The 18,665-nt window shown below is 41.6% G+C and overlaps 1 protein-coding gene across 2 annotated transcripts in view; it reads left to right on the forward strand.

Annotated features, from left to right (window-relative positions):
• OTUD7B (OTU deubiquitinase 7B) overlaps window positions 1-18,665 on the forward strand; it is a 479,130-nt gene that overhangs the window by 91,741 nt on the left and 368,724 nt on the right. The window contains exon 2 of one of the 2 annotated variants that reach the window (XM_086945374.1): window positions 13,477-13,627. The exons of the other annotated variant lie outside the window; for it this stretch is intronic. Within the exon in view, the coding sequence (XP_086801500.1) occupies window positions 13,555-13,627 (73 nt within the window). The 5' untranslated portion in view covers window positions 13,477-13,554. The remainder of the gene's footprint in view (window positions 1-13,476; window positions 13,628-18,665) is intronic. 2 annotated transcript variants of the gene reach the window in all.

Here is an 18,665-nt window from a genome sequence, read left to right on the forward strand (position 1 = left end):
AACAAAGTAACCTAATTGTCTGGAAGTCCAAAGTTGTTATATGACTGACAATTGAATTTACCTTCTGTATAGCCACTGCTGGTGCCAGAGGTGTGGCAGACATCCACTGGAATGGCAACCTTCCATATATCAATCCGCCACATCATCTTTCCGTGAGGATGGCGGGTCTTTCCGAATACGTTAAGTGTTGACCAAATAAACATTGCCCTTTACTGAGGGCCACCTGTTTTGCAAACATAGGTTTCAGCTACTGTGCAGACTCGAAGCAGGTTTTTACTTCTGTTCCACTACAACTTTCCAACATCCTACACTTGTCCCTGACTTCTGGCCATTGCAGACATAATGCTCCCAATGTCGAAATTGATTGTGAATCCAAAGTTTGAGAGAGTTGAAGTGATTGGCAGTGTAAATAATGCAATAAATCAAACCAAAAAAGCAAATATTGGGGACTAATGAAATTCATCATTTGTAAGAAAGACTCTGTTAGGCATATGTGTAAACTGTGTACCCCATGGAGATGCTGCTTTGCCTCGAGCTCAGGTTGTGTGGTCTATCAGTACTCCACCTACCAGTTTTTGTCCATGTCTTTATTTTATCTTTGACTGGAAAACAGTCATTTATTGTGTTAGGCTAAAGTGTCACAACACAGAACAAGCATTTGCAATGCAATAGGTCTCGCATTAGGAAAGTTTGAGCTATTGGTATTGTAAATGACGATTTTTTTATTTATGTTTTGGTTTTGAAAATAGCGAAATTAATAGCTTTGTCATTTGCAATGCCAATAGTTATAACGTTCGCAAATGTGACACCTATAACATTTGTAATGCAATATGTGTTGTATTTACGTGACTTACATGTTTTGATATTACAAATAACAATGGCTTTTAATTTTTTTAAAATAATTAATACTTAAATAAAAGTTATTGTAATTTATAATGGCAATAACTTAAACTTTTGTAAATAACTTTTGTGAAGATTATGATCAGTGTATTTTATTGTGACGAAAATCCAAGAACAGAAGTGAAATATTAACATCTTTTTGTTACATTTGTAATAAAGCTTGAAACATTGAGAGAACATATTTGAATCAGGTGTTGTTGAATGGTTGCACAGATTGATGCTGTGGTGGCGCTGAGTGATGTTGTGATGGCGAACGAGTGATGCTGTGGCGTTCAGTGATGCTGTGGTAGCGCATAGTGATGTTGTGGTGCCCCTGAGTGATGCTGTGGTGGTGCTGAATGATGCTGTATGCTATGTTTTGTTTAGCTATCCTATGTTTTGTTTTGTTATGCTATGCTATGTTTTGCTATCCTATGCTTTGATTTTTTATGCTATGCTATGCTGTGTTTTGTTATGCTATGCTGTTTTGTTATGCTATGCTGTTTTGTTATGCTATGCTGTTTTGTTATGCTATGCTGTTTTGTTATGCTATGTTTTGTTATGCTATGTTTTGTTATGCTATGCTATCTTTTGCTATGCTATGCTATCTTTTGCTATGCTATGCTATGCTTTCTTTTGCTATGCTATCCTTTGTTATGCTATGCTATGCTTTGGTATGCTATGTTATGCTATGTTTTGTTATGCGATGCTATGTTTTGTTGTGTTTTATTATGCTATGTTTTGCTATGCTATGTTTTGCTATGCTATTATGTTTTGTTTTGCTATGCTGTTTTGTTAAGCTATGCTATGTTTTGTGTTTTGCTATGTTTTGTTATGCTATGTGTTGTGTTTTGTTATGCTATGGTTTGTTATATTATGCTATGTTTTGTTATGCTATGGAATGTTTTGCTTTCCTATACTTTGTTTGTGTTATGCTAGGCTATGTTTAGTTTTGCTATCCTATGCTTTGTTATGCTATCCTATGCTTTGTTATGCTATCCTATGCTATACTATGTTTTGTTGTGCTATGCTATGTTTTGTTGTGCTTTGCTATGTTTTATACTAAGCTAGGTTTTGTTGTGCATTGCTATGTTTTATACTAAGCTAGGTTTTGTTGTGTTTTGTTATGCTATTGTTTTATACGAAGCTAGGTTTTGTTTTGTTATGCTATGTTTTGTTGTGCTATGCTATGTTTTGTTATGCTATGCTATGTTTTGTTATGCCATGCTATGCTTTGTTATGCTATGCTTTGTTATGCTATGCTTTGTTATGCTATGCTTTGTTATGCTATGTTTTGTTATGCTATGTTTTGTTATGCTATGTTTTGTTTTGCTATGTTTTGTTATGCTATGCTAAGCTTTGTTTTGTTATGCTATGTTGTGTTTTGTTATGCTATACTATGCTATATTTTGTTGTGTTTTGTTATGCTATGCTATTTTTTGCTATGCTTTGCTATGTTTTGTTGTGTGTGCTATGTTTTGTTGTGTTTGTTATGCTATGCTATGTTTTGTTGTGTTATGCTATGTTTTGTTATGCTATGCTTTGTTATGCTATGCTTTGTTATGCTATGCTTTGTTATGCTATGCTTTGTTATGCTATGCTTTGTTATGCTATGCTTTGTTATGCTATGCTTTGTTATGCTATGCTTTGTTATGCTATGTTTTGTTGTTATGCTATGTTTTGTTCTGCTATGTTTTGTTCTGCTATGTTTTGTTGTGTTTTGTTATGCTATGTTTTGCTATGCTATGTTTTGTTAGCTATGCTTTATGTTCTGCTATGCTTTGTTATGCTATGCTAATTTTTGTGTTTTGTTATGCTATGTTGTGTTTTGCTATGTTATGTTTTGTTTTGTTATGCTATGTTTTGTTATGCTATGCTGGTGAGGGTGAGTGAGCGAGTGTGTGAGGGTTAGGGTGTGTGAGGGTTAGGGTGTGTGAGGGTGAATGTGCGTGAGAGTGTGTGCGTGAGAGTGTGCGTGAGAGTGTGTGCGTGAGAGTGTGTGCGTGAGAGTGTGTGCGTGAGAGTGTGTGCGTGAGAGTGTGTGCGTGAGAGTGTGTGCGTGAGAGTGTGTGCGTGAGAGTGTGTGCGTGAGAGTGTGTGCGTGAGAGTGTGTGCGTGAGAGTGTGTGCGTGAGAGTGTGTGCGTGAGAGTGTGTGCGTGAGAGTGTGTGCGTGTGAGGGTGAATGTGTGTGAGGGTGAATGTGTGTGAGGGTGAATGTGTGTGAGGGTGAATGTGTGTGAGGGTGAATGTGTGTGAGGGTGAATGTGTGCGAGGGTGTGTGAGGGTGAAGGTGTGTGAGGGTGAGGGGGTGTGAGGGTGAGGGGGTGTGAGGGTGAGGGGGTGTGTGAGGGTGAGGGGGTGTGTGAGGGTGAGGGGGTGTGTGAGGGTGAGGGGGTGTGTGAGGGTGATGGTGTGTGAGGGCGTGGGGTTGTGAGGGCGTGGGGTTGTGAGGGCGAGGGGTTGTGAGGGCGAGGGGTTGTGAGGGCGAGGGGTTGTGAGGGCGAGGGGTTGTGAGGGCGAGGGGTTGTGAGGGTGAAGGGTGTGGGGGAGGGGAAGGGTGTGTGGGGGGTAAGGGTGAGGGGGGGTCTGTGAGGGGGAGGGTCTGTGAGGGGGAGGGTCTGTGAGGGGGAGGGTCTGGGGTTGTGGGGAGGGTCTGGGGTTGTGAGGGTGTGGAGTTGTGAGGGTGTGGGGTTGTGAGGGTGAGGGTGTGGGGTTGTGAGGGTGAGGGTGTGGGGTTGTGAGGGTGTGGGGTTGTGAGGGTGAGGGGTTGTGAGGGTGAGGGGTTGTGAGGGTGAGGGGTTGTGAGGGTGAGGGGTTGTGAGGGTGAGGGGGTGTGGGGGTGTGTCAGGGTGAGTGTGTGTGAGGGTGAGTGTGTGTGAGGGTGAGTGTGTGTGAGGGTGAGTGTGAGGGTGAGTGTGTGTGAGGGTGAGTGTGTGTGAGGGTGAGTGTGTGTGAGGGTGAGTGTGTGTGAGGGTGAGTGTGTGTGAGGGTGAGTGTGTGTGAGGGTGAGTGTGTGTGAGGGTGAGTGAGGGTGAAGGGTGAGTGTGTGTGTGAGGGTGAAGGGTGAGGGTCTGTGAGGGTGAAGGGTGAGGGTGTGTGAGGGTGAAGGGTGAGGGTGTGTGAGGGTGTGTGTGAGGATGAGTGTGTGTGAGGGTGAGTGTGTGTGAGGGTGAAGGGTGAGGGTGTGTGAGGGTGAGGGGGTGTGAGGGTGAGGGGGTGTGAGGGTGAAGGGGTGTGAGGGCGAGGGTGTGTGTGGGGGAGTGAGGGCGAGGGTGTGTGTGGGGGAGTGAGGGCGAGGGTGTGTGTGGGGGAGTGAGGGCGAGGGTGTGTGTGGGGGAGTGAGGGTGAGGGTGTGTGTGGGGGAGTGAGGGTGTGTGTGGGGGAGTGAGGGGGAGGGTGTGTGAGGGGGTTTGAGGGTGAGGGGGTGTGAGGGGGTGTGAGGTTGAGGGGGTGTGAGGTTGAGGGTGTGTGAGGTGGAGGGTGTGGGGCTGTGAGGGTCAAGGGGTTGTGAGGGTGAAGGTGTGAGGGTGTGTGAGGGTGAGGGGTGGGTGAAAGGGTGTGTGAGGGTGAAAGGGTGTGTGAGGGTTGGTGAGAGGGTGAGTCAGCGAGACCTAAAAACAAAAAAAGATGAAGGAGCTGGGCATTTTGGGTTGGGGAGGTAAAAGACAGCGTAACTGAGGAAGCACTGCGGGGGGGGGGGTAGCAGAGGAAGCAGTCCGCCACAAAGACAGATGAAGTAGTGTGGGCTTCGTAAGGGGAGCTCTGGAGTCAGTAGAGTAAATGCAGACCCTAAGAAATCAAGAGACAAGGGAGGGAAAGGGAAAGGATACGGCTCCTTTAACGTAGGGAAATGTCAGCCCAAGATACAGAGCGGGGAAGGACATAGAAGCCATTGGTGGGAAGGGAGGGGGCAGAGGTTCACAAAGTAGGGTGAAAAGGAGGAATTCAGAGAGGAAAGCTGAGGGATAGAGAAAGGGGTTAGCTTCAGAAAGGAGGGTCGTGAAAAGGAAAGCGAGCAGAGGGAAGGGACGGGAAATAGAACCTTTAAAAAAGACCATGTTGAGCAGTCAAGGAAGGGAGAAGTAAGCTTTAGAAAGGGAGTGTGAGAGTAGGGGTTTAGGAGGCCGAAAACACGCTTCTTTTAGAGGCCATGGAAGCCTCAAAGAGGGAGAGAAAATGAGACGAGAGGGAAAGGCTCGCCTCATAGAAAGAGAGAGGCAATAAGAGTGGCAGGCAAAGCGGAGATGCAGAGGAGACGGGAAGTGATGGAGGTGGTGAATACCGGCGAGAGATGGGGGCAGCGATTCCCAAAAAGGAAAAGGGGGGTTTGGAAAATCAGGAAAGTGGTTAAGAATAATGGCGCGTGGGGCAAGATAATGAATGTGGGTGGGGGTAAGGCATGTCTCAAAGGAATTAGGGATGGGGTGCTCAGATATAACAATATGAAGCCGTCTTCACAAAGAGTGGGGCGAGGTCTGGAAAAGAGAAATGGCAGAGGAGGGTTAGACATGAGCAGAGAGGCATATTTCATAATGGGAGGCGTGGGCTTCAGAGAAGCGAGAGGGGGAGCCTCAAAGGCAGGGCTGGGGAGAAAAAACGGCGGTGGACATTTAATGGAGGGAGCCATGAGCCTCAGACAGAGGCAACGTGAGGAACAGGGTGGGGAGCTATAGAAAGGCCACGAAAGCAGCATGCGAGGGAAGGGAGGCTCTGAGGGAGAAGAGACTCGCAGGGCCCGCTTAGAGGAGCGGTTAAAACGGCGCCTCTGGCGCTGGTGAACGGGAGTGGAACAATGAACACAAGGCCTGAGTCAGTGAAACGAGGAGATGTGGGGGGTGCAAGGCGGAGGGAGAAGAAGGGGAGCAATTAACTGGGGAAGTGGGAGGCATAGAAGGTGGGAATTGGGGCGGGGAGCTCATTACTTTTGAAGTCTGAGGCCGATGGTGTTTGATGTGCACGCGCCTGGCTCACATGAACTGTACGCGATCCGCAGCTAGGTAGACTTTTCGGACCGCTTACTATAATCTCGAAAAACAAGCATTGCTAAAGCAATTTTGTAGGTCGAGACCTAAAAAATAAAAGATTGGGGTCAAAGGGGAGAGTGGGTGGGGTAGCCATTTTATATAAAAGTGATTATACATGCGTGCCAATTCCCATTGAGGTAGTAGAGGGTGCCAAGAGCGTAAGCTTCTGCTGTCTCCCTAGCAGTCCATTGCAGGGGCCCCTATATTTAGACCTCCTTGCTATTCTCGCCAGTTTTGGGGTTCCTTGAATAAGGCAATAGTTTCATGGTCCCTGAAATATACTCACTTTGTGGTATTAGGAGACCTCCACATGGATAAACCGGCATTACCAGAGGTATCCTTCCTCAGAAATTTCATGTCCTTACTTGGTTACATGCAACAAGTCTTTAAACCTACACATCAGGCCGTCCATTTTCTAGATCAAATCTTCTTTAATTTCAGGACGGCAGTGAATGCACCCTTACCAATGGCCTGACCAGATCACTACCTGATCAGGTTCAGTTGGCTGAAACTGAAGTATAGCCAACCTCACAGGGAAGCAACTAAAACTATGACCAGAGCGTTTCACAAAGTCTCACCAATTGAACTTTCCAGTGCTCTAGCTGCAGATCTCCCACAATTGACTGGAGAGCCTGAATCAGACGCAGAATTTACTGAGAACTGGATTCTCAATAAGATCAATATCCTAGCACCATATGTATAATATATATTTTATATATACCCACACACACACTAAAGGAGTATTATTTCCAGATATTGCTAGAGAGAAAAATGTTCTTTGAAAGGAAAATGTATCTATCTGTTAACAAACCAAAAGAAATTTCTCAAGATCATAAAATATTTTCTGAACCCAGAGGCGAGAACCTTTGGTTTACACTCCTCAGTCGAATAGTGTAAACAGCTGGCAGATTATTTCAACGAGAAAATAACCACAATTCAAGCCAGTTTGCTGATCTCATCTAAGATAGACATTAGCATCTCCGAAGGGATAGGTTTATACGGCCGGAGTATTATTCAGGAGTCGCCCATGCTCTCCACTCTTTCCCCTGTTTCTAGGCAGAAATCTTTCAGAGCCATTAAGCAACTTCAATCAGGGGCTCCAGCTGAACCATGCCCACCCAGGCTTCTAGCCAAAGTGACCCTGTCCATTAACCCAGTAATTAATAAAGTCTTAAATGACTTATTATCGACTGGTATAATGCCCGCCAGAGGGTAACATGCAAAACTTAAAGCCTATGGCAGACCCAAAATACCAGCCAATTTCAGGCCAATATCACTACTTCCAGCATTCTCAATAATTGTAGAAAAGCACGTTAAATCACAGAGTATGAGTTATCTGGAGAATAATAACCGGATGTATGACATTACAACGCATGCTTTTGCCACGCATGCTTTTACACCGCAAGTATTACAACGCAAACCTTTACAACGCATAGCGCTTTGGGGTGCTGGATAGTGAATAGTTTAATTTACTATTCCAACTCCAGTCCACGTGGACACTAGGGAAGGTGTTGGATAGTAAATTAAATCTATTCCCTATCCTCGAGCACCCCTCAGCGCAATGCGTTGTAATGGTTTGCGTTGTAATAGTTGCGGCGTAAAGGCACTGCGTGGTAAAAGTTGCGTTGTAAAGGATGTTCCCCATAATAACCTCCTACGCCTGAGTTAATTGTGCTTGAGAGCCAACTGTAGCACTGAAATGGCCCTTATAGAAATAACTGATCATATGAAAGGCACATTAAACAAAGTGGGCAATGCCACCTTGATATTAATAGACCTATTGGCGGCCTTCGGTACCGACCCCATGAAAGACTAGTGGCACACCTTCAGGATATTGGAATTAAAGGATTTGCCCTGAGATATCTAACCTCATTTTTAAACCATCGGAGTCAAGAAGCATGGACCCTTCCATACGCTGCCCCGATTTCTTGAATTGGCGCCAGGTGTTCATTATTCAACTTGTGCTTGACAAACCTGGCCATGCTAGCAGAGCGAAAATAATATCATATGCAGGCGACACTCAGTTGCCCTTTACATGCGAAAAGGGGAACAAATTAGATGAAAGAGCCATCAAATCCTGTCTTTTCAATGTACTCAATTGGCTATCACGGCACCAACTAAAATGCATCCCCCTTAAAACTGAGATCCTACTGTATGGTGACTCCTCTTTGGAGTTATGGAGGTCATGGTGGCAACTGGATACCCCCTTCCCCCCAGCTCACACCAAAATGCGGTAACATATGGGATTAAAAAATGATGCATTGCCCTTTCAATCTCCGATTCAGACAGTGGTGGGCTCCTGTTTTGGGGTCCTACGCTCTCCGAAGCAATGTTTCTCCTTTCTATAATCAGAATCTAGGAAAATGGTGGTCCAGGCCTTGATTACTTCGAGGCACGATTACGGAAATGCTTTCTACCTAGAACTCCCAGACAACGAAGCTGTTAACAGAACGTTCAGAATGTGGCAGCCAGAGTAATTCTTAATCTCACTCCAAGAACGCACATGACCCCTCATTTGAGGTCTCTTCCTTGGCTGCCCATCAAAAAGAGGATCATTTTTAAGACACTGACCCTGGCACATACAGCTCTCTATGGGAAAGGATATGAGTAACTGAGGAAGATATAGGCGTATGCCCCCCCCCCGCGTCCCTCCCATAGCTTCTTAGCTAGGATTCCAAAAATCCATTGGTATAGAAAGGGTGGACGATCGTTTTATTTCCTGGGCACAAAAACAAGGCATAAACTCCCTCGAGAACTTCGGGCCATTCCAGAGCTTCAAGGTTTTAAGAAAAAACTAAAAACATGGCTGTTCAGCAAAATGAGTAGCACGTTCATCCGTTTTGGCAGTGAGTAGGTTTTCCCCAATGTTCAGCGCCTTGTCACTCTCTGGTGTATGTGTGCTATAAAAATGTCAATTCCTTCCTTCATTCAAGTGGCAAGCACTAAATGGTGAAGATGGCAAGGGGCTCTGAAAGAGGATCTGGAGGTAATGCGAAGGCTGAGCATTACAAGCTTTTGTTAAGCATTCTTTGAAAGTTATGTTCATGAAATGCAGACATCTGACTGTTCTTAGTCAACTGGACTTTATGTAAATTACCAAAATGTGAGATTATTATTGCAGTTTTCCACCCCAGTTTACTAAATAGACTTTTTAATAAATTTAATTAAGTTTGGCAGGAGTACCCGCTTTTGCTGCTTCACAGTGTCGGTTTGTAGAAGTCCTTTCCGCTTGAACTCATTAGCAGTGACCGGTATCTGACAATGAAGAACAAGGCATTTCGCGTTATGTAATATGTCTTTTAAATACGTCTCCATGTTTTATGGTGAACTCATTAACTTTGTCTTTTTAATAATTTTTACCCATGATGTAAATCACCTTATGGAGCTGGTTGTAGGCATATCAGGACAAGTCATCTGCACAAGATGGTGAAAAGTCAGTCATAAAACCTTTGCAGGTTTTTCACCACCCTGAAAACTGATGCAAATTTACTACTAATCTTGAATGGAAAATATTACTATCAAGCTGAAAGGGGGAAGAAACCTCTCCAAGGAGAATAGTGCTTGAGGAATATAAAATAAAAACGGTTGAATTGATGTGTAAAATGTTATGCATTTGGAAATGTGTATGTGTATATTTGTGTGAATCCCTGGGAAGCTTTGACAGTTTCCCAGGAGTGTCTGTAATTCTTTTTAATTCCTGGGATTTCAGGAATCTGTCCATTGGGCACACTTTTAGGCATTTATAAATCTTGACAGTATATTTGTGCTGTTACTGATTCGCAGATGAGCTTGGGTGTTTGTAATAAACATAATTCTTCTAGACTGGAGCAGCTTTTTGTAGTCTTGTGTTTTTAAGATGAATGTGTGGATTACTAAGGGCTAGTTGTGGAGACCAGCTTCTTTAAGTTTTTTTTGTAATCAGGACTTTAAGGGATTTGTTTTTGTGTACAATTTAAATGTAAGATACACATATGTATTTGTGAGTTTTCTGAAGTGCAACATATGATCTTTTGATTACTTCACTGTGCAAAAGAAGATAACACTGTATAGTCCAAATGAAAAAGAAAGATGTTTGAGTCTAGTCAGACAGGTTTGGAGCCCAAAGCTCATATTCATGGTCTCTGATCAGTCGGGGACATCAGGTAGAATGCAAACCTGGATGATTTGGTTTTCAATCTCAATAATGGAAATAATGGAGACTGTTCCGCAGTCCTGTGCTTTGTGCTCCCATGGATCGGACTCCTTGTTTCATCCTTTTGAGCGAATATTAGTAGTTTTTAATTGTACGTATAATTTTCGGATAGACCTTGCCAACTATATGGCCACATGCTTGAACATCGGAGCCTTGGCAAGAGAAAGAAAAGATCTACACTAAGGCTTTATAGCTTATTTTCAAAATGGTCATTATAAACATTTCGATCACATATATCAAGAGGACTGTAATCTGTAATAAATGTTTATGTACAATTCACCTAGAACCATTGTGCTTCTTGATTCCTGGAAAATGTATCTTCAACTTTTGTTAAAAGAAATCTGGGCTGACTGACACCATTTAGTGTCGCCATGTTTCTTCTATTGTTTTGGAAGAATGGGGGTGGGAGTGAAGAAGGCCGGATTGTCTGTCTGAAGTTTGTTCCAGAACAAAGGCCTTACATTTGGTGATTAAATAAACATACACGCCAGTCTGTCTTCCAAAAATTTGAAGTGAATATCTAAAATAGACATATTTTGCTCAAAGGAAGGAAGAGGAGAGGAGAAAACTGTGAATTCAGTAGACAATCTTCTTATGTATCACTTGTTTAGTCTTGAGGTTAGTCACAAACGATATTAGTAGGTTCATAGGAGTGCCCAAATGACCACCCCTGGAATCCATTTGGTGGCCATAACTAATCATTTATAATGTACATTTCACAACGTATTTCAGCAGATTACTTTATTTAAATATCCCTGCTAAAGCCATCCATCAAATCTGTTGGACCTACAGAGTTCTGTTGTACGAACATCTATGTGCTTTAATTGGTGAGGATTTTAATGGTTTAGGTTACTTGTCTTTCATGAGTCCATTTAGCTTTGTCGAGGTTGCAACATTTAAGAAGTCTTCATTGCTAGCCGATGTGAGTCATATTTAAATTTCTCCTCTTGGTTCTTGCATGATTTGTAGAGGTTATTCCTATGCAGCCTCGTCGCTTCTCTAGATGCTGGCAATTGAAATCACTTGAAAGGTTCTGTAATATGTTAATCAGCTATATGTTCAAAGCTGTAACTTCAAATGTAGTAATGGATAACTACCAGAATTGTACAATGAGAGAAAAAGATCAAACCATAGAAAAAACATGTATTGTGTTAAGGGCCCCTTAGAAAATTTGTATGCAATCTCTAAATTATTTTGCTCTTATTTGAAAACATTGTCTCATGTAAAAAAAGTATTTGAACATCTGAAAAAAGCTTCACCCAGTAATGATCTGGCCAAATTCTTTCAAAGGCAGGTTTTAGTAAAGAAGTGCCTTTAGTGTCTTTAATGGAGCTTAATAGTCTTTTTAATTAATTTCGGATAGTGTTCTTCACTTGACATTGGCCTTTTAAAGTGGGCAGCCAGTCGGCTCTTTCAGTAATTGGTTTTTCTCGAAAGCCTGGGACACATTTTATCTACTCCTTTCTTAACCTGATCTGAGCTTTTTTAAATGCCATGTGGATTAGCTGTGGGTCTTAATAGTAAAGTTACTGAAGAATAAGACTTTAGCTGTCTCTAAAGCACCATTTCTTTTCTGCAACAGTTCTGCTGTATGTTAGTTTGTGTATCCAGTTATCTAGTCTTTGACACATTTAGCCATACATTAGTCCTTAACCAAATCCCTTATTCGTTTGTAGCATTGTTTTGAATTTAAGAAATAATTGTGGTTGCCCTTTGCATTTGGAACCTTGTATTTACTGACTGGATTAAAGATCAGAATTGCCCTTAAGGAATCCTGCTTGGATAGTTTGCTTGGTGTAAACTTTAGAGCCTTAGATCAAAACTCATGAGGACTTGAATTTGAATCTAAACAAAAGGCATAAAAGGACCACAGAAAAGTAATCTTGTGTCTGTACTCACTTTCACAGGTTTTCATTTTCTTTCCCACTTTCCAACTTTAACTGTTTTTACCCCTGGTTTGCTGCTTACCTGGCCTTAGTGTCAAAGTGCCACTTTCTGATGCTCTTAACCCGTTAACCGCGGCGGAATTACCGTCGCATTTAACAGGCGTTTTCATGCGCGGGCGGGGCCGCGTCGGCCATTGGCCGACGGCAGCACTGGGGAGGTAGTGCTGCCGTCGGCCAGTGGCCGAGGGCAGCAAGGAAAGGGTTAATGCTTTAAAGATAAAGGTTGTTGACTTTCTGCTCTCTCTCCCCATTCCTTCTTTCTTGCCTCCATCACCATGTAGCTTTGGAGTGATGGCTTCTGTTGTCTTCTTTTACACACACGTTTACTCAGTTGTGCAGGTTTACAACGATAATAGACTCAAAATGTAGTATTAACTAAGTGGCTCAACTGCTGAAGCCATATTTGTTTACTCTCAAGTGCTATTACTCCTTTTCACAATCTTAAATGATTTCTTAATGGCTTTTACTCTCTCCTTGTATCCCTTGAAAATTAGTTGTTCAGACTTTTTATTTCAGTCGTGTTCCAAGTCCACCTACCATCTTGTTAGTAGTGGCCCAGTCAGCTCTGCCTCAGTTCTTACTGTTTAATATTGCTTCTGTGTCTAACCCCTTTTGTTTTCCATTTTCACTAAAAGCTTTTTAGCAGGTTAAGTTAGTAATAAAAAATAGATATCCCTTTCGCGTTCACTAAACTGGTAGGATGAAAATGAAGCATGAACTTAAAGGAATATGCTACGCTATCAGTTTCAAGAGTTATTCTGTGAAATCATACACTGGCATTCACTGCGTGTCTACCTTCATTGATAGCATTAAGATTGCCATTCCATAATTGTCACTTTTTATTTTATTAACCGCAAAGAATTGCTTGTGTGTTTTAGTTAACAATGTAGATTTCCTTGTTTATTTTCTGGCTTTAGAGGTGGAATATGTGATGTTAAGTAAAATGCTAATCGCTTAATAAATTATTATATATCATTTTTTTGCTGTCCCAGTGAATAAAATTTGTCTATGTTTCTGTTGACTTAATAGCACCAAAATCAGTTTTTCTAAAGTTATTTTTGGATTCAGTGGTCAAGCTAAACCTCTGAATGTGTTTCTCCTTTAAAGAACTCTTTTGTTTTGTTAAAATGAGCTGGCAGTACATATCCCCATTCTCTCTCCTGTATAATCTAGCTCAATTGGAACGATCAGGGTTGTGTTATGGGAAATGGCAGAGCAGCAAAATTGATCTTTTCTCTAAATTGTTGAACAGTAAGCCACCAGTCTCCTCAAATCCTAAAAAGAATTTAGTTTCTGGAAGCAAGAAATAATTATCCAGCATCGGATAGATCCATGTTTGCATCGGATACATCCATGTTTGCACAGTCGTCTGCATTGTCGGGCTCATCATTTTATACTGTGTAACATGAGCTGTGTACATTGTTTCAATCTTAGATTGAAGACTAAGCTTTGATCTATGTTCCACCCGTATCGATCTGCCCGAAAGAAATTCATGATCACGTGATCCTCGACATGGATGCTCTCCTGTCGGATTTTGTGCGTTCGACTGGGGCAGAGCCAGGACTTGCCAGAGATCTACTAGAAGGTAAGGAGTGATGCAAGGCAAGCAGATGTCGCCAGGCATGTTGAGCATGCATGTCTATGTCGAAAAGTAGATTTTGGGACAGGAGGCAGAAGGGCTATGTGAAACTAACGCTGTTGCTCAAGTAGCGCATACTGATCATAAAGCTTTCCTTACTCTGATTTACTTTCTTAGATTAACTATATAGAGTTCACCGCAGAGCATTATTTAATTGCATAATATTGCTGCATAGATTTGCTTTGCAAGTCTTGGTTGTGTGTTTCTATTGCATGTTGTCAAGTCCCATTTTAAGTTGTGAGTGCAGAAGATACTGCCGGCTCCACTGTTAATGCAGATTTCGCCTTTTCTTTCCCATTGTCATAGTCCTTGTTTTTAAAAGACCTCTGTTAAGATGAGCGTCTCATTCCTGTAGCTGTACTTCACTGTTATAATTTTTTTGTTTTCGTAAGTCTTCTGTTCTCCTGAAAATCCAGAATTAAGACTTACCGGACTGTTCTAGAGTTATATCACAGCCATAAGCTTTATAAAAGCCCTTTATGTTGTAGTATCTTCAGATTATGGTAGAATCAGGGGTTGTATAATTCTTGGCATTGCATTCTTTTGTTAGGCATGTACATAACCACCACCCTCGTTTAGGATTGAATGTCACATTGATCATGTGTGTTCATGCTAACTTACACGTGATGTGCATTAGCAGTGTATTTAGAACTTCAGTTAATACATTTTGTGTGATGTATCTGTGCATACATTTAAACTTCGTTTTTATCTTGGATACTTTCTTATTCTTTCCCAGTTGTTTTTCCAGCGAGGTAGAGAAATAGACATAGAATTGGAGAAGCTGATGATTAGTGCTAAAAGCGAATTTTCAAGAAGCGGAGTGATAATTGATACTTATTGCCTTAAATGCATGCTTAAGGCTTCTCATTCGTCTCAGCTCTGATCCTTTCATTCATCCAGAGTTTTATACAGACTCTTTAGTTGTATCCTTCATGGCAGGTCCTACTGTTCTTTGGTAAATGCGGGGAAATCATTGGTTGAAATGTTCATTAATTGGCTTCCTCAACATCCCAACAGGTGAGGATGCAGTCCAGATTTAAATAACTACTCTCTGTTCTGTTCTTGAATTCCTTCTATCTTGTAAGACAAAAGACACCAAAAGATAATGCGTATCCATTTGACCAGAAAATACTATGAACAATTCTTCAGTTCTTGCTCGAGTATATCCACTTTAACATTCCTAAAGGATGGAAGACTCGCAACTTGATTATTTTATGCCCTCTATTTCAGTCTTCTATTGCCCACAAATACACCAGCTGGAGTTAGTTCAAAATGCGACAGCTCATCTCTTCCTCATGGGTTTCCCATCTCTGGCTTCAAAACAAATTGTACAGTCTCACCAGTGCCAAAGTGAATCATGTTCAGGAGCCTCTGTATTTGATTTATAACACTACACAATGTAGGCTCCGCCTTCATCGTGCGGCTCTTCAACTAGTACATCCCGGGGCATTCTTTGCACTCCTCTAGTGCTCATTTCCTTGTGATTCCTAATATTAAGAAAACACAACAAGACCGACCACCTGGCCTTTTTTATAGAGGCCCAAGCTTTGAAATTCTCTTCGCCTGGACATGCCATGAAAATGTGTTTCTTTTAACAGTAACCATCCAATAAGTCCTTGTGATAATCAGTTCTGAACTTGGACTTCGGTTCTTTACATGCTCTTAAAATTATGTAAATACTCCTTATTTAGAAGGATGGACTGGCGTCAGCATGTTGATGACACTACAGATTATTTTGAACAAAACAGTGTGTGACACTCCTAATATTGTTTGAGTTGACTGGCAGCGACTGCTCGCTTGTGTGGTGCAGTGTTGATTGAATCCATGTAAATTTCACTTATAGTAAGGAGTATAGATTTTAGTAGAACAGTAATTGAGCAATTGTGCATTTGTGCTTCCATCTGAAGCGCACACCATAGAAGTGCTATTTAGCTGTGTACATTTAAACCATGGTTGTTAGTACTGTTATGATAGTGTGACTGCTAGTTTCTTCATTAGAGTCTACTTACATTAGTTGCAGCCCCGTACTTAAGTAGTTCACACCATTATGCCAACATGATTATACTGCACAAAAGCTTTCTGTGAAAATCTTATGCTTGGACTGATCAATCGAAGTTAGATAATGTAGCAACGGCAGCGCAGATGTTTGATAATTTGTATAAATTCTGGAAGATATTCTATAATGACACTTCAATACGGAAACAACTCTTGCGGAGCAAGCCTGGCACCACGCTGCTTGCAGCACTTCTTTTGTATCGAGGGATTGATAGCTCCGGTGACCGCCTGGATTCGCACAGCACCATTGGGGAGACTTTGGTAAATTACCTCTTTGGGAGCCCAGTCCGAATTGACTGCCCCTGCCCAGCGGATTGACTGTGTGTTATTGCGGGCTGTAGCAGTGCGAGGGGACCAAGGGAAACGGCCGTGGACAGTCTCCGGTTCCATGACTGCGCGCCTACCACCACCTACCTGTTTCCAGCACGAACCTACCGTTTGACTCACTCCCCCACGCCATCCACCCGGACTGAGCTGCTACAGTGCATTCTGGGACTTGTGGTTCTTCATGTCACACGAACTACAATGGGTGTGTCAACTACATCAGTGGGAGGAGATCCAGGTGCTGGGAGGTATTTTACGCAGGAAGGAGTCATTTGGGGGAGGACATGCCACAGTGATTGGGCGCTGAGGAAGGATATATATATATATATATATATATATATATATATCTAACAAAATACATTTTTTAAAGAGATGTATATTATATCACTTTAAAAAATGTATTATGTTGTATATATTTTGATTCCATCTGTCTGAATACTGTTGAACCATGGAGACACTAGATGGCAACCGTAATCTTCTGTATCTAAGCAAAACATTTGTTACATTGGTAAAGTTGATTGGTGGTGATTTCCCATGCTCGCACCAAGCATTATAAACTAAAATATATAGACATGACAGACCTTAATAGATTAAATTAAAATAGATATATGTTGGCTCATATACTGTCTATCAAACAGTGTATAAAAAGGCACTTGTACTGTTTAAGACACCTCCCATCTGTGCATACTCACCTATCTGTAGGTATGACTGAGTTAAGCACATTCATTATGATCATTCAATGATGTATGTATATTTTACCATTACAAGATGGCGCCCGCGATAGTTGGGAGAGCTGTAGTCCTATGTCGACTGAGAGGTGTAACCTTTGTACTTTGTTATCAGCATTAAATGTACCGGTTATCCGTGTGTAAACACACACACTGGCGAAGGCCAAGTGCCGAAACGCGTCTGTGGCGAGCTTGTAGTTGAATAAACTACTGTGTGATCAAAGGTACCCCCCGAGTGCTGTCATCTCTTCCTTGGGATCTCAGGGTTGTGACGAGCGCAATATATATATATATATATAACAAAATACATTTTTTAAAGAGATATATATTATATCGCTTTAAAAAATGTATTATGTTGTATATATTTTGATTCCATCTGTCTGAATACTGTTGAACCATGGAGACACTAGATGGCAACCATAATCTTCTGTATCTAAGCAAAACATTTGTTACATTGGTAAAGTTGATTGGTGGTGATTTCCCATGCTCGCACCAAGCATTATAAACTAAAATATATAGACATGACAGACCTTAATAGATTAAATTAAAATAGATATATGTTGGCTCATATACTGTCTCATCTAATGAATATTCACACCAACCTTGCCAATAGAAACTGTGTTGGAGAATAGCATAATGCTATGTGATGCCACCAATGCATGTTTATTCTGTTGAGTGCCAATTTTAGCTAAGTGATTAGTTCTAATCAATGCCAGTTCAGTTCATTTTTTTACAAGGTCATCCACCAGAAGTGCGTTTTGCCTTTAATTGTTTTCCGCCATTAGCAGGGAGACATACGTTGTACTTGGAAAGGTCAGCGATGGAGTGAAGGAAGCTCATGCTTGCTGTGAATGAAATAGAACTTTAAAGGCACAATCTTGCCCACTATCTCAACCAAATGGAAGAATTAGTTTTATTAAGAAATGGTGAAAACAGAGGCATTGCAGTCCAGTATGTCATTCAATAACATAACATTGCATTAGACAGCACCTGAACTCATAAAACAACAGCTCTAGAAAGGTAACCATCCTCTTTTAGATGAATCGAAGATCAAGAAAGCGACCTGGAATTCTAAAAAACTGACATTGGTGGAAAAGTAGAAAGTCATGATCCACATTGCATTAGTCTCTGTTGGCCAGTGTACCTCCGGGTATAAGATTTTGTATGATGGAAACTAAGTGGGCATTATTGATTAGGATATAAAACCTTCAAATAAATAAATACCTCTGTTATGTCAGGATTCTTTTTCTACCAGATTTTATCTTTAAGTCTGATTTGGTTTACCGCATTGGTCAGAAATGTATTTTCCGCAGCTAGATTTAGTTTCCATTTGTCTTTCATAGTTTTGTTAATGTTCCCTTGTCTTACTAGGTCACCGGACAGCTTGCCCAGGTCCCAATTGCCCATTCGATAATCAATACGTATTTGAGAAGACATTTAGTTCACTAGTATATCTAAGAGTATTAAATTACATGTTGAAACCTTTTTCAACACCAATCTGAGGATGAATTTCCCATATATAATAGCATTTTCTCGTTTATGTAGTACAGCATGGCATTTGTGTCCAAGCTTTATAGTGAGAATTTTTTTTAACAGCAGACATCATGTTTCGGCAAGGTAGCTGGAATGTGGATCATTAGTGGAGTCAAAGTAGAAGGTGGTAGGAAAAATATGGGTGTGTTGTGAAGTTTACGGTACGTTATGAAAGTGCTTTATATCAAAGGTCAAGTCAAGATGTGTCATCAGAGACGAGATGATAGAATAAAAATTGACTAAGCTCGTTAACTTGAACAGGTACAAATACTTGCTGCCTTTGTGATAAGGAAAGCAGTAGGATTAATTTGAGAAGATGCAATAAAACGTCTGGATAGAGATGT

Source organism: Lissotriton vulgaris, chromosome 12, assembly GCF_964263255.1.
Source record: "Lissotriton vulgaris chromosome 12, aLisVul1.2, whole genome shotgun sequence".
NCBI classification, from domain to species: domain Eukaryota; kingdom Metazoa; phylum Chordata; class Amphibia; order Caudata; family Salamandridae; genus Lissotriton; species Lissotriton vulgaris.